Source organism: Orycteropus afer, unplaced genomic scaffold (genome assembly GCF_000298275.1).
Source record: "Orycteropus afer afer isolate SDZICR_OR568_19922 unplaced genomic scaffold, OryAfe1.0 scaffold00097, whole genome shotgun sequence".
In the NCBI taxonomy this organism is placed as follows: Eukaryota; Metazoa; Chordata; class Mammalia; order Tubulidentata; family Orycteropodidae; genus Orycteropus; species Orycteropus afer.
The window spans coordinates 9169209-9183537 of NW_006921684.1; the positions used below are offsets into that span (position 1 = coordinate 9169209).

Consider the following 14329-nt stretch of genomic DNA (forward strand, 5'->3'; position numbering starts at 1 on the left):
CACTTTGAAGAAGGAATAAGTGGTCAAAAGATCTATCAGGAAGCCCAGGGAGAAACGCAGTGGCATCATTAGGGTTAATGTCACCCAGTACAGTTAACTCATAGTGCCACACACACACCCTCTGCCATAAACCTCCTTCTGTACCAGATCACACAGCATCCTTAGGAATGTTTATTATCAATTTTAATCATAGAATAATATGTGATAAATATAGTTGAAACTTGCTAAAATGTAATATTTCTTAGATTATATGAATACTAATAACAAAGTTGTTTTGTAAAATCTTTCTATATTGAATTATATTATTAGTTACAACATTAACAAACAAACAAAAAAACTCAGTGCCATCGAACCGGATCTGACTTACAACAACCCTTCCTTGGGTTTCCGAGGCAGTATATCACTACGGAAGTAGATTGCCCAACCTTCCTTCCAAGGAGTGGCTGGTGGGTTTGAACAACCAGTTTTCTGGTTAGCAGTCAAATGCCTTAGGCACTACACCACCAAAGCTCCTACAGTTATAATAAACCAAAAACCAAACTCATTGTTGACGAGTTGGATTCAACTCATAGCAACCCCTCCTGTGTTTCCAAGGTGGTATCTCTACAGAAGTAGATTGCCCAATCTTCCTTCCGAGGAGTGGCTGGTGGGTTCTGGTTAGCAGTCAGATGCCTTAGGCACTACACCACCAGAGCTCCTATTGTAGCTGAAGTACCAGAACATTTGACAAAATCAGAGATTAAAAATACTAGTGGTAATGAAAACAATAGCATGTGTTTGTGGCATGTGCAGATGAAACCACATGATTGGCGGCAGCATTGTAATTGCTCTGACAGAAGATTCAAAAAATAAATTAGCATAGAGTTTTAGCCCGGTAGGTACATTAATATGTGTAAGCTGGGCTTATTTGTGTTGTTATAGCTAAATAAAGGAATAATTTTATCAAAAATAATAAATTTATGCTGAAACACAGCACAAAAATTTCATAGACGTGTCAACCCCTCTGACAGTATCACTCCATATGATCTGCACCCCAGAACCCACTAGTGATGCCACTGGAGAAACAAACAGTAAAAAAAAAAAAAATAGCGGTATGGAAGAGGGGCGGTGTTGTGAAGAAGATGAATACAGTTTTACTCTGATTTGGTATTTGGTGTGTTTTTCTGTTGTTGGTACTTATATTCATGTTTTCCAGTAATCACGGCATTTACGTACAATATCATCTGTTAAAAATCAGTAGAAGTTGGGATGGGAATATGGCAAAACATTTAGAGTGTTTGTCTTCAGCAGAGTGGGGTTATGAGTGATTATTTCCTTCTTTCAATTTTTCTGTTTTCCAAGACTTCCTCAATGAATTGTTTCTCTTTTCTGACAGGAATAAATAAAAACAATACTTTTTGAAGAAGTAATAGCCAGTCTCATATCCATTCACACAGAAGACAGTCCATACAGGGCAGGCAGACTGGGTGGTGGTGGCGGTGTTAGTTGCCCTTGAGTCAGTTCTTAGTCATGGCGTTCCCTTTTGTGCAGAATATAACTGCTCCTTAGGGTTTTCGAGGCTGTAACCTTTCAGAAGCAAATCTCCAGGCCTGTTTTCCTAGTTATCTCTGGCCGAGTCCCAACTATCAACTTTTTTGGCTAGTAGTTGAACACTTAACCGTTTGCATCACCCAGGAATTAGTTGTGCAATTCTGATCTTCCTCCAGGTCTGCAATTCTGGTCTTCACTCTTTGCCTTGTCTCTTCAGTCAAGTTCTAAACCCAAAGGGATGAACAACTCTGTTCAAAACATGAAGCCAATGAAGACAGAATAACCACAAACAGGGAGACCCCACCGTCAAGGCCGGGCCTCGACAGAGCAGAGCCGTCACTAGCTCCTCGCGTCATGTAGGTCCGCCCCTTCAAGGGCCTGGGCACAACTTGTTCTGCTGCCTTGGCCGTTGTTGTGGAAGCAGGATTTCCGTGGTTGTGTAACTGCACCTCGCAAGCGTGGAGAGAGCCTGGGCTTCTCATCCCTTCTCCTCCTCCTTTCCTCTGGTCTCCAGCAGCCGAACTATGGCCTGGGCAGCGGCAGCAGGGAACCGCGGGGCCCGCGGCGAGCTCTCGGCGCACACACTGCTGTTCGACCTGCCTCCCTGGCTGCTGGGCGAGCTTTGCACAGTCCTGGACAGCTGCGACGGCCCGCTGGGCTGGCGCGGCCTGGGTGAGTGCGGCCCCCAGGCTGGGGCTCGGGGGCTGGGGCTGCGAGGGCGGCAGTGCGCAAGCTCTGTCCGACCTCCCTGCTGCCTGAGGTGCAGGGCAAACTCTGCGCGGTACCGAGCTGCTGCCAGGCGCGCCGGGATCGCACCGTCTCGGGGAGGTTCCGACCGTGGTTACCACTGGAAACTCTAGGGGGTTCAGGGGTACCCACCGCACCGGATGACACAGTCAGAGAGGGTGACACCAAAATGACTGTTCATAAAATTGTGTGTAGTGTTTCAGCAGAAATCTATTACTTTTTATAAAAATATCGCTGTAATTAGTCATAACAACAAAAACATTTTTCAAAAGCCCAGCGTACATGTATCAGTATACCTACCAGGCTAAAACGCTATGCTGACTTACTTTTTGAACCTTTCAATGAGCTCCTGTCAGAGCTGTCATGATTACCCAATTACAGTGATGCTGCCAATCATGTTTCGTCTGCACCGGCTCCAACTGCGCTAATGTATTCATTGTTGCTGGTGTTTTTAGTCTGTTTTTTGATAAATTTTGTGGAGTGTTGGGTAAATATTGTGATAATTAGTATTTGTGAACCTATATCGAGAACTTTCTTGAGAATGAAGGAGTAATTAAAGGAAAAGAAGAGAAATATAAAAAACAGCTTCCATTCAGTCATAAGGTTGTAATTAATAATATAATTAAATGTAGAAAGATTTTACAAATAACTTTGTTATTAGAATTCATATAATCTATGAAATATTACATTTTTAGCAATTTACAACTATACTTATCACACAATATTCTATGGTTAAATTTGGTAATAAGCATTACTAAAGATTCTGTGTGGTCTTATACGGGAGGAGGTCTTTGGGGTGTGTAAGACATGGAGAGTTACTGCACTGGATGACACCAACCTTAGTTATGCCACTGATCAGAACCATGGCTCTTCTCTTCTAGAAAGTAGGCATAAAGATTCCCTGAGACCTATGTTATAGTTACCTCTTCTCTTTAAGCAAAACTTGGGGTATCATAATATTAAGTGAGCAGAGAATTGGAAAAGCTCTGGGTGAGCAATGGTTAAGTGCTCAGCTCTAACCGAAAGGTTGCCGGTTGTAACCCGCCCAGCCACTCCCCTTGAGAATAGCAGCCTAAGAAACCCTCTGAGGGGCAGTTCCGCTCTATGAGTCAACATCAACAGAGGCTTGGAAAAGGAAGATACCAGTGTGAAAGCATCTTACTCCTATCATTTTTCTGTCTTATCTGATTTGGAATATTTTGTCAAGTCTTCCTTTTGCCTCTGCAAAATAACCCCAGAATACAATTGACATATTAGAACATTTTTATAACTCTAAAATATCTATTTTTTGATGTTTTCTAAGCACCCCTCAACTCTCCAATTTAATTAAATTACAGGTGAAATGCTAGCGTAAAAATAGTATTTATAGTTAATGTGCATCCCAATTTTCTTAAATAATTATATCTTGCTCATTTATCCAATTTGGTGTGGAATGAAGGTTTGTGCTAAAGAATGCCTTTTTATTTTAATCTAGAAAATTGGCTTCAAAACTCTATTTTATACAGACATTGTGGAAAGTTGAGCAACTGTTAGAAGTACTGAAGTATAGGGTGTAGTCATCAGAAATACTTTAGACAAAAATTTTAGTTTTATTAAATACAGGCTTTTTGTTTTGAGATTTTGTTACTTCATTATGTCACATTTAATGTTAATTGAAAATAAACATGATTATGTCAAAACATTAAATTCTCTGAAATAGCTATTTTTCTTATGAAGATTAGTAGATGACCTGTGAGAACAGTTTTTGTTGTTTGTTGGTTGATGAATATGTGGTCACACTTTCTGGAATTGTAGCACTGGGCTTCCAGTTATTTGAATATTGTTTATATATTACAAAACACAAGGGCTGTAATTTTAAACTATGTTCCTTAAGTCAACATTTCTGAAAAGGAGGCTCAACTCTTTGGTTTCTGGAAAAATATAGGAACTTCCAGTATGCATACAAGAGATAAGATCCTTCCCCCACCAGGCCTTTTTTAAATGGATGATGCCATGGCCAGTATTTGCACCCATATTTAGTTACTGAATTTGTGGGAGAAAAATGTTCTTAGTCCATCCAGTCCATGGGTAGTAAAGGGGACCCGGCAGGTATCATTCATGAGTGAAGCAGTTGGTGGAGACTGTGAAATGGAAGAACATGTGTCCCTCTAAAAGGAGCAGTTAGCGCTCAGCCCCAGGTGATGGATGCCTCTCAGAAAGTCCAGCCCAGTGTTGCTGGGTCTCCTTTTTTTAATTCCTGATTGGCACTTTTGAGTAGCCAGAGAAATCCAGAATTTAATGATTTCAATTTCCTCTTGTCCAATGAAGTATGTGCTGTTATCACTTACCAATGTTTTAAGGGATGGAGAAACTGAAGTACAAACAGGTTAAGTAACTTGCCCAAGTACAGCAGCTAAGAAGTGGCAGAGCCAGGACTTGAAGCATGGCAGTCTGGATGGATCCAGGGCTTGCACTTTAACCACAACCCCTCCACAGGTCCATCCCCCCGCCGCACACACAGTTCCCCAAGGTTACAGCTGCAGCTGTGCTCTTTTCTGCTGTGTCTCAGAGCCTCCCTGAAGTACAGCTGTTTCTGGCATGAAAGAACAATTCAGTGAGCCATTTAATACATACAGCCCATCTTCCTAGTGGAAAGATCTGGAGTGTTTACTCCAGCTATGTATAATTCATTTGCAGAGAGCTGGGACTACAGAGTGCCTGGACCATATAGCTCTGCAGGAGACCTGGAACTGACGAGTTGCTTCATGGATTGTCAGGCAGGGTGGCTCAGCTCGGGGCCATTGAGGGCAACTGTGTTCTCATACTGGTACAGTGCAGTGAGAGAGGGGGTAAGAGGTACGGGAAGGGAAAACTTGACCTTAGTGGGGAGAGTTGGAAGATTGCATTAAGGACTAAAATGAAACCCATTGCCATTGAGTCAATTCAATTCTTAGTGACCTTATAGTACACAGTAGAGTTGCCCCATAGGGTTTCTAAGACTGTAATCTTACAAAAGCAGATTGATACGTCTTTCTTCTGCAGAGCAGCTGGTGGGTTCAAGCCATTGACCTTTCAGTTAGCAGCCAAGTACTTTAACCATTGTGCTACTAGGGCTCCTTGAATTAAGCATAGTCCTGTTTATGCTCAGGACGGCTCAGAGCCTAAAGCTATAGAGGGTCCAAAATTCCATACAGGAAACAACTGTGATAGTAATAGGCAAAACTGCTCAAGCTGATCATGATTCTTGGTGATGAATATCAAAGCTGTTTTACAAAGATGGCACAGAAAGAGGCAGATTGCTGTTGTTGTTGTTGTTAGATGCTGTCGAGTCACCTCCGAATCATAGGGACCCTATGCACAGCAGAAGGAAACACCACCCGGTCCTACGCCAGCTCCCTGATCCCCACTATACTTGAGTGCATCGCTGCAGCCACTATGTCAATCCATCTCGTTGAGGGCCTTCTCCTCCTTTGTCGACTGTCCACCTTACCAAGCATGACATTCTTCTCCAGGGAATGGCCCCTTCTGACAATATGACCAAAATAGGTGAGACGAAGTCTGGCCGTTCTCACTTCCAAGGAGCATTCTGGCTGCACTTCCTCCAGGACAGATCTGTTAGTTCTTTTAGCAGTCCACAGTACATTCAGCATTCTTCGCCAGTACCACATCTCAAAAGTGTCTATTCTTCTTCATTCTTCTTTATTCATTGTCCAGCTCTCACATGCATATGAGGCAATTGAAAATACCATGGCTTGTGTCAGGTGCACCTTAGTCTTCAAGGAGACATCGTTGCTCCTCAGCACTTGAAAGAGGTCCCTTGCAGCCGACTTGCCCAGTGCTATAAGTTGTCTGATGTCCTGACTGCTGCTTCCACTGGCATCGATTGTAGAACCAAGCAATGTGAAGTCTTTAACAATTTCAATCTTTTCTCCATTCATCGTGATGCTGCTTATAGGTCCAGTTGTGAGGATTTTTTTTTCTGTATATTGAGATGTAATCCATACTGCAGACTGTATTCTTCAAACTTCATCAGTAAGTGCTTTAAGTCATCCTCACTTTCATCAAGCAAAGTTGTGTCATCATTGTATTGCAGGTTGTTAATGATTCTTCCTCCAATCTTGATGCCATGTTCTTCATATAGTCCAGCTTCTCAGATTATTTGCTCAGCATATAGATCGAATAAGAAAGATGAAAGGATACAACCCTGACACATTCCCTTCTTGATTTTAAAGCATGCAGTGTCCCCTTGTTCCATTCGAATAGCAGCCTCCTGGTCTATGTACAGGTTCCTCATGAGCACAATTAAGTGTTGTGGAATTCTCATTCTTCTCAATGTTATCCACAATTTGTTATGATCCACACAAAATCATAGTCAATAAAACACAAATAAGCATCTTTTGGGTATTCTTTGCTTTGAGCCAAGAGCCATCTGACATCAGCAATAATATCCTTTGTTCCACGTCCTTCTGAATCCAGCCTGCACTTCTGGAAGTTCTCTGTCAATATACTACAGATTATGTAGGCAGATTATGTATCAACATATATATGATGAGTATACACAAGATTATTGTTCACAAGCCTGAAAGTTGGGAAAACCAACCATCAGAAGTATTAAGTGTAATCATCAGAAATAATTCAGACAAAAATCTTTGTTGTATTAGGTGCAGGTGTGCAATCTGGTACAGATACAGATGCTCAGGCCCTACCCCTGAAGCTGCTGATTGAGTAGGTCTCAGATGAAGGTACAGCATCTCTCTGGTTTTTTGACAGGCCCCAAGGTGATTCTTATGCAGCCTGGTTTGGAATCCACTGTTTAGGTCAAATTCTCCTTTTGTACTAGTGTCTTAATTGCTATGGATTTAATTATATCCCCCCAAAATATGTGTTGTAAATCCTAACCTCTATGCCTCTGGTTATAATACCATTTAAGAATGGGTTGTCTTTGTTAGCAGGAGAAAGATGTGGCAGTCTGCTTCCATAAAGATTTATAGTCTTGGAAACGCTATGGGGCAGTTCTTTTGGAAGCTTTTTCTTCTATTTTACAATGTTCTCTCTAGACCCCACTTCCACTCTAACCTACCAGTCATTTCTCTGTTTTCCCTTTATAGCAAAATTCTTCAAAATGGCTATCTATATCCCAGTTCCTCTCCTCCCATTCTCCCTAGTTGTGGTCAGTTGCCTGGGTTAAGCTCTGACTCATGACGACCCCCCTGAGCAGCAGAATGAAACGTTGCCCTGTCCTGTGCCATCTTCATGACCAGTGGTATGCTGCAGTCCATTGTTACAGCCGCTGTGTATTTTGAGTGCCTTCCAAAAGTCATCTTCCATCACTATCAAACAATGTCCTATTGTGACCCATAAGATTTTCATTGGCTGATTTTTTGGAAGTAGATTGCTGGGCCTTTCTTCCTAGTCTGTCTTAGTCTAGAAGCTCTGCTGAAAGCTGTCCACCATGGGGGACCCTGCTAGTATTTGAAATACTGGTGACATAGCTTCCAAAGTTATAGCAACACATAGCCACCCTACTACAACAAACTGACAGATGGGTAGTGGATTCTCCCTTGAACTTACTCTAATATAGCTTTCACCCTCATCAATCCACTGAAGTTCTTTTCTACAGTCAACATAACTAAATTTAGAGATCAGTTCTCATTCTCATCTTATTTGACATGTTGAAGCACTATTTTTTTCACAACCAGAACATGATATTCTTACTTTTTCCTCCTTATTAGTCCTTCTTTGTCTCTCTCATCTCTTGAGTGGCCCTAGGTTTTAGTCCATGGGCCTTTTCTGTTTATCTACTACACACACTACCTTATAATTTGATCTGTATGCTATCGTTGTGGTTAAGTGCCTTCAGGAAGGCTCAACTCATAGTGACCCTGTTTATAACAGAACAAACCACTGACTGATCCTGCATCATCCTCACAATCCTTGCTAGGCTTGAGCCCATCATCACAGCCAGTGTGTCATTCCATCTTGTTGACAGTCTTCACCTTTTCGCTGACCCTCTACTTTACCAACCATGATAGCCTTCTCCAAGGAATGGTCTCCTCTGACCACATGACCAAAGTACATGAGATGAAGTCTGGCCATTCTTACTCATATCAAACCAAACTCACTGCCATCAAGTCAATTCTGACTCATAGTGACCCCCTTTGGGTTTCCAAGGCAGTAAATCTTTATGGAAGTAGATTGCTCAGTCTTCCTTCTGCGGAGTGGCTGGTGGGTTTAAACTGCCAACCTTCTGGTTAGCAGTCAAATGCCTTACGCATTCTCACTAATAACTACTAAATCTCTGGCTTGGGTCTCTTGAACTCCAGCCTCATCTATCTATTTGTCTACTTGAGAGACATCTCAAACTAAACAGTCATGAACTGTCCCTATCCCCACCCTACCCATCTCTAACACACACACAGTTTTTCCCATCTCAGTTAGTGGTAATTCCATTCTTCCATTTGTTCTGGACAAAAATAATAGAGTCATCTTTCACTCCTTGCTTTCTTTCACCAACCACATCCTGTCTGTCAGCAAGTGTTGTTGGCTTTACCTCCAGAATGTATCTAATAATCTAATCACTTCTTACCACCACAGCCATTCTGTTCCTAACCACCATCAGATCTCACCTGGGTTATTTCAGCAATCTCCCAACTGGACTCCTGCTACTGCCATTGTCCTCCTTGAGTCTATTTTCAACATAGCAGCCAGTGGGCCTGTTAAACATTAAATTATATTTTATCATTATTCTACTCAGAACCCTCCAGAAGGTTCCCATCTCACTCAGAGTAAACATCAAAGCCCTAAATGACTTTCTCACTTTCTCTTATTATCTCACCTCCAGCTGCACTCACCCCTTTGTTGTTCCTTAATCATGCAAGGAACATTCTTCCCTCAGGTAACCTTGAGTCTTGCTTCCTTACCTCCTTCAAGTATCTCTTTAACTATTATCTGCCCTAACTTCTCTTATAAAATGATACCCCTACTCCCTTAAGAGCCTTTTCTACTATATTTTTCTCTATAGAATTAATTACCTCTCACATACTTCATATTTATATATATTTTTGTTTACTGCCCATCTATCCCATTAGGAAAGCTTCATGAGGGCAGGCATTTTTTTTTTTTTTTAATTGTGATTTGGGTGAAAGTTTACAGAGCAAATTCATGTTCCATATAGCACTTCATTTTGTTTCATGACACTGACTGCAACCCCCATAATGTAGCAGCTCTCTTCCTACTTCCTGTCTGTGGTTACCTTTTCCCTGTAACCTTTCCTACACATTCCTGCCCTCTGAGCTATCTCCTTGTGCAAATCATGCCTTTCTGATCTCCCATAATTGACCAGTAAAACTGATTTTGAGTTTTGTTCCACATTTTCCCCCCTACTCTGTCCAGGACCTCCTGCACTGATCCTTTTCCAAGTGGTTGACAGTAGTAGCCAGGCACCATCTAGTTCTTCTGGTCTCATGTTCAAATAGGCTGAGGCTCGCATAGTCCACTAGTCCCTTGGACTAACTGTTTCCATGCATGTTTGGTTTTGTTCTTCTTTGCTCCAGATGAGGAGATACCAATTGTTGTATCTAGATGACCACTTTCAAGCTTTTAAGACCCTAGTTGCTATTCACTAAAGTAAGATGTAGAAAAATGTTTTGTGTAGTATGTTATGAGGGCAGGGATTTTTGTCTGTCTTGTACCCTGCTGAATTCCCTGGCATCTAAAATTGCACCTAGCACATGGCAGGCATTCAGTAAACATTTGTTGACTGAATGAATGAATGTCTGAACAGACATTTAATAGCATCCAAAACTTGTTATGCAGAATCTTAGACAAAGCACTGTGTTAGATACAACATCACAGTCCCTACTTCTTCAAGTGTTTCTAATTTAATGTAGGCAACAGACTTTTATATAAATGTTATAATGAAGTTTAACAAGGGAAGAAACTTTGAATCAGGAGGGTCCAGTCCCTGGAGAAGGACACCATGCTTGGTAAAGTAGAGGGTCAACGAAAAACAAGAAGACCTTAAAAGAGATGGATTGACACCATGCCTGTTCTGTTTTGCAGGGCTCAAACATAGCAACAATTATGAGGATGCTGCAGGACAGGGCAGCCTTTTCATTCTGTTGTGCGTAGGGTTGCTATGAGTCTGAAACAACTAGACAGCATCCAACAAGCAACAAATTTTACTGAAGGAGTCTTGGTGGTGCAGTGGTTAACTTCTCAGCTACTAACTGAAAAGACAGTGGTTCAAACTCACCAGCTGCCCTGTAGGAGAAACATGTGGCAACCCGCTTCTGTAAAGATCACAGCCTTGGAAACCCTGTGGGGCAGTTATAATCTGTCCTATAGGGTCGCTATGAGTTGGAATCAAATCAACAGCAACAAGTTTGGTTTTGGTTTAGCCTTTACTGAAGCAGATTGGTAGGTCTTTTTCTCGCAGAGTTGCTGGGTAGATTCAAACCATCAACATTTTGATTAGCAGCCAAGTACTTAATAAGAACAGTAGAGCGAACTTACACTTTTGAACTTTGTTTTGTTCTGTTTTGCTTTTTTGGAACTAAAAATATCTTCAGTCTTAAAGGGTCTTTTAAAAAAAATTGTATTTTCTTTGTATGCTTTGTAGAAAGACAGAAAAGAGCCTTCTTTTCCTACCATGTATCTTAAAACAAACTTTGCCAGAATGGAAATTTCCTAGGGTTTTTTGACATGTGGCTTATATGCAAATATAAAGATTCCAAATAAGGACGTATTACATTAGTCTAAAAAACCCCTTCAGATACATGCTTACACATGGAGACATGTTTTCTACAACTGAATTCCCCAGTGGTTAATATTACCTACATAGTTCTGCATTCTCAAAACAGCATCTGTGGACCTTTGAGTACTGAGTGACTGATAAATATCAGTTATCTTCAGATAAACTGATTTCTGAACTTCTCAGCTGGACCTTTTGGCTTATATTGATGCCAAAATGTCTTTGAACAAAAGATGATTTGCCTTCCAAATAATGCTTAACTACAGCATATTTTTTTTCATTTGCCTTTTTATTTTATCATGCTCTTAACTTTACAACACAATTAGTTATTTCGAACTTCCTTTTTATTTTTGTTTTATACTGTGAATAAACAAAGTCCTGCGTTTTTATTTGTTTATACTGTGAATAAACAAAGCCCTACGTTTTAGCAAGTAAGGATTGAAGAACCTATAAATATTGAGGGATACAATTAACACTTCAAGAGTTTGCATTCCTGTAGCATCAAATTGAAGCTATTGTTTTACGGAATTTGATCTACATGGATTACACATTTTATAGATGCTAATGATACTCTTTAGTGGTGTTTCAATTCAGAATGCATCATCATTAGAGAAAAGCTGTTCAGGTTGCACTGTGAATCTCCAGTTAGAAGACAAGACAACATATTTCATTTCTAGTCTTTGAAACAATCTATGTATGCAGGCAGCATCCATTTTAAGTGAGCCCTGGGTATGTTTCACGCTGTGAATTTGTACAGTTAGAAAACTGCCTTTGCCTAATTTAGCTTTCTTTAGACTTAGTGCAAACTCAGAACCCTTTGCCTGCATCAGTGTTAGGGAGCTAACAAGTCTCAGCTCAGTTGGCATCTATTCACTTACCCTCCAGCTGAATCTCAGAAATGTACTCAAGGGAGAGCATCTTACATTAGCAGTTTCTCAGCCAAGTCAAGAGTGGGAGAGCACAGAGCCATGGCCTGGTACACTTCAAAAGGGTAAATCAGAAATTTAAAGAAGCCAACACAAAATGAGGTATGAATTCATTTGGGAAAGCTGGCAATCTTTGCATTTTCTTAATAGTTATCAACTGTCCCTTTCTTGCTATGAGAACCGCTACTATTGTCACCAGATGGATTTCCAAAAAATAAAGCTGCCATCTTTGCAACACCTTCTCAGAAATCTGAGATCAGTCTCATTGTTTTCAGGATGAAGTTTAACTTCTTATGCTCACACCCAGGACCTGCCCTAATCTGCCCCTCATACCCTCTTCACCGTTTTCTAGAACAACTCCCTGTCTGACAGGCCTTTCCTCTTCCACCAGCCTATTTAAATCTCGTCCTACTCCACCCCTGTTACAAAGCCAGCTGATGTCCAGTTACCCTCACATTCCTTCCCTGATTTGGTTGAAATGTGATATTTGGAGTTCCCTTGTTGGAATGTTAATTTGGAATCTAGGGAGTGTTTAAAAGATGAGGTGTTTTAAAATTAGTGCAAAACAGAAGGGCAGCTAAATTTACTGTATGTTTTGGTGGTGACTAGTATCCCTGGGTAGTGGAAAGAGTTAAGCACTGGATTACTAACTGAAAGAAAGACAGTTCAAACCCTGCCAGCGGCACCTAGGAAGAAAGGCCTGGTGATCTGCTTCCCAAAGGTCACACACTTGAAAACCCTGTGCAGTGCAGTCCTGCTCTGTACATGTGGAGTCACGAGGTAAGTCAGAACTGACTCTACAGCAACTTTTTTTTTTTTTAATCTTTAAAGGACATGTACTAATAAGAAGCTTGAGATTTCTCATTAAATCTGTGACTTGCCCAGAGTTGCACTGTAGGTGGGTGGCAGATCTCCCACTAAACCAGCCTGCACCTACATGTACCCAGAGGCCCAGAGCAATGCTCCATTTTGACTGGCAATTTTCTCCTTAGAAGATGGTATAGTGTATGGGGCTCTGATTTCACTCCTTTGTGGAGTTTTCAAATATGTGGTTTCATCCCCACATCCTATAAGCACATGCTGTTGTTTTCACTGCTCCTGGTGCTTTTACTCTCTGATTTCATCAACTTTTCTGGTATTTTAACTACAATGTTGTTGTAATCAGTATTTGTGGACCTTATCTAGAAGTTTTTGAGAATGAAATAGTAATTAAAGGAAAAGAAAAAGAAAAATTTTAAATAAAAGGCTTCCTCTCAGTTACTAATAATGTTGTAACTAATAATGTTGTCATTCAATGTAGAAAGATTTTACAAAACAATTTTGTTATTAGTATCCATATAATCTAAAAATACTACATTTTAGCAATGTACAACTATATCACATATTGTGTGATTGAAATTGGTATTAAATATTACTAAGGATTCTGTATGGTCTAGAACAAGAGGATGTTTGGGGGGGGAGGTGATGCCATAAGTTACTGCACTGGATGACACTAACCCCAGTGATACCACTGATAGGAACCATCCCTTTCCTCTCCCTGGGATGCAGGCATAAATATTCTCTGAGAATCATGCTATAGCTCCCTCTTCTCTTTTAAAGAAACCTTGGGTATCATAAGATTAAGTGAGTAGAGGATTGGAAAAGGAGCCCAGGTTGCACAATGGTTAACTGCTTGGCTGCTAACTGAAGGTTGGAGGTTGGAGGTTGGAACCCACCCAGCCACTCCCCTGGAGAAAGACAGACTAGGAAACCCTGTCAGAGCTGTTCTAGTCTAAGTTAGAATGACCTGAGGCCACACAACAACAACCACAGAAATTGGGAAAAAGAAGATACCAGTGTGGAAGCATCTTATTTCTATCACTTTTGAAAAGTGATCACACACACACGTGCACTACCAGCCCACTCAGGATAGCATACCCTATCCAACGCTGGAGGCCAGGTCCCTTTGAGGAAGGACTCAATTACATTGCCAAAAATCTATAATGTCAGTCTTTTTCCTAGCCTTCCCCAAAGGGATCTGAGGCCTTTTATGAGAGTGACTGTTCATTGGGGAAAAGGAAATAATCAGACTTTTCGGGGATTACTGGACACTGGCTCTGAATTGACACTAATTCCAGGAGACCCAAAGTGTCATTGTGGCCCACCAGTCAGAGTGGGAGCATATGGAGGTCAAGTTATTGATGGAGTCTTAGCTAAGGTGCATCTCACAGTGGATCCAGTGGGTCCCCGAACCCATCCTGTAGTGATTTCCCCAGTGCCAGAATGCATAATTAGAATAGATATACTCAGCAATTGGCAGAATTCCCACATTGGCTCTCTGACATGTGGAGTAAGGGCTATTATGGTAGGAAAAGCCAAGTGGAAGCCATTAGAACTGCCTCTACCTACAAAAATA

The 14329-nt window shown here is 41.1% G+C and overlaps 1 protein-coding gene across 1 annotated transcript in view; it reads left to right on the forward strand.

Moving 5' to 3' along the window:
* Positions 1–2054: 2054 nt before the first annotated feature.
* The window catches only part of IRAK3 (interleukin 1 receptor associated kinase 3), a 74519-nt gene continuing 62244 nt past the window's right edge, over positions 2055–14329 (forward strand). The window contains exon 1 of the mRNA XM_007942755.2: positions 2055–2202. Coding sequence (XP_007940946.2) covers positions 2055–2202 — 148 coding nt within the window. The remainder of the gene's footprint in view (positions 2203–14329) is intronic.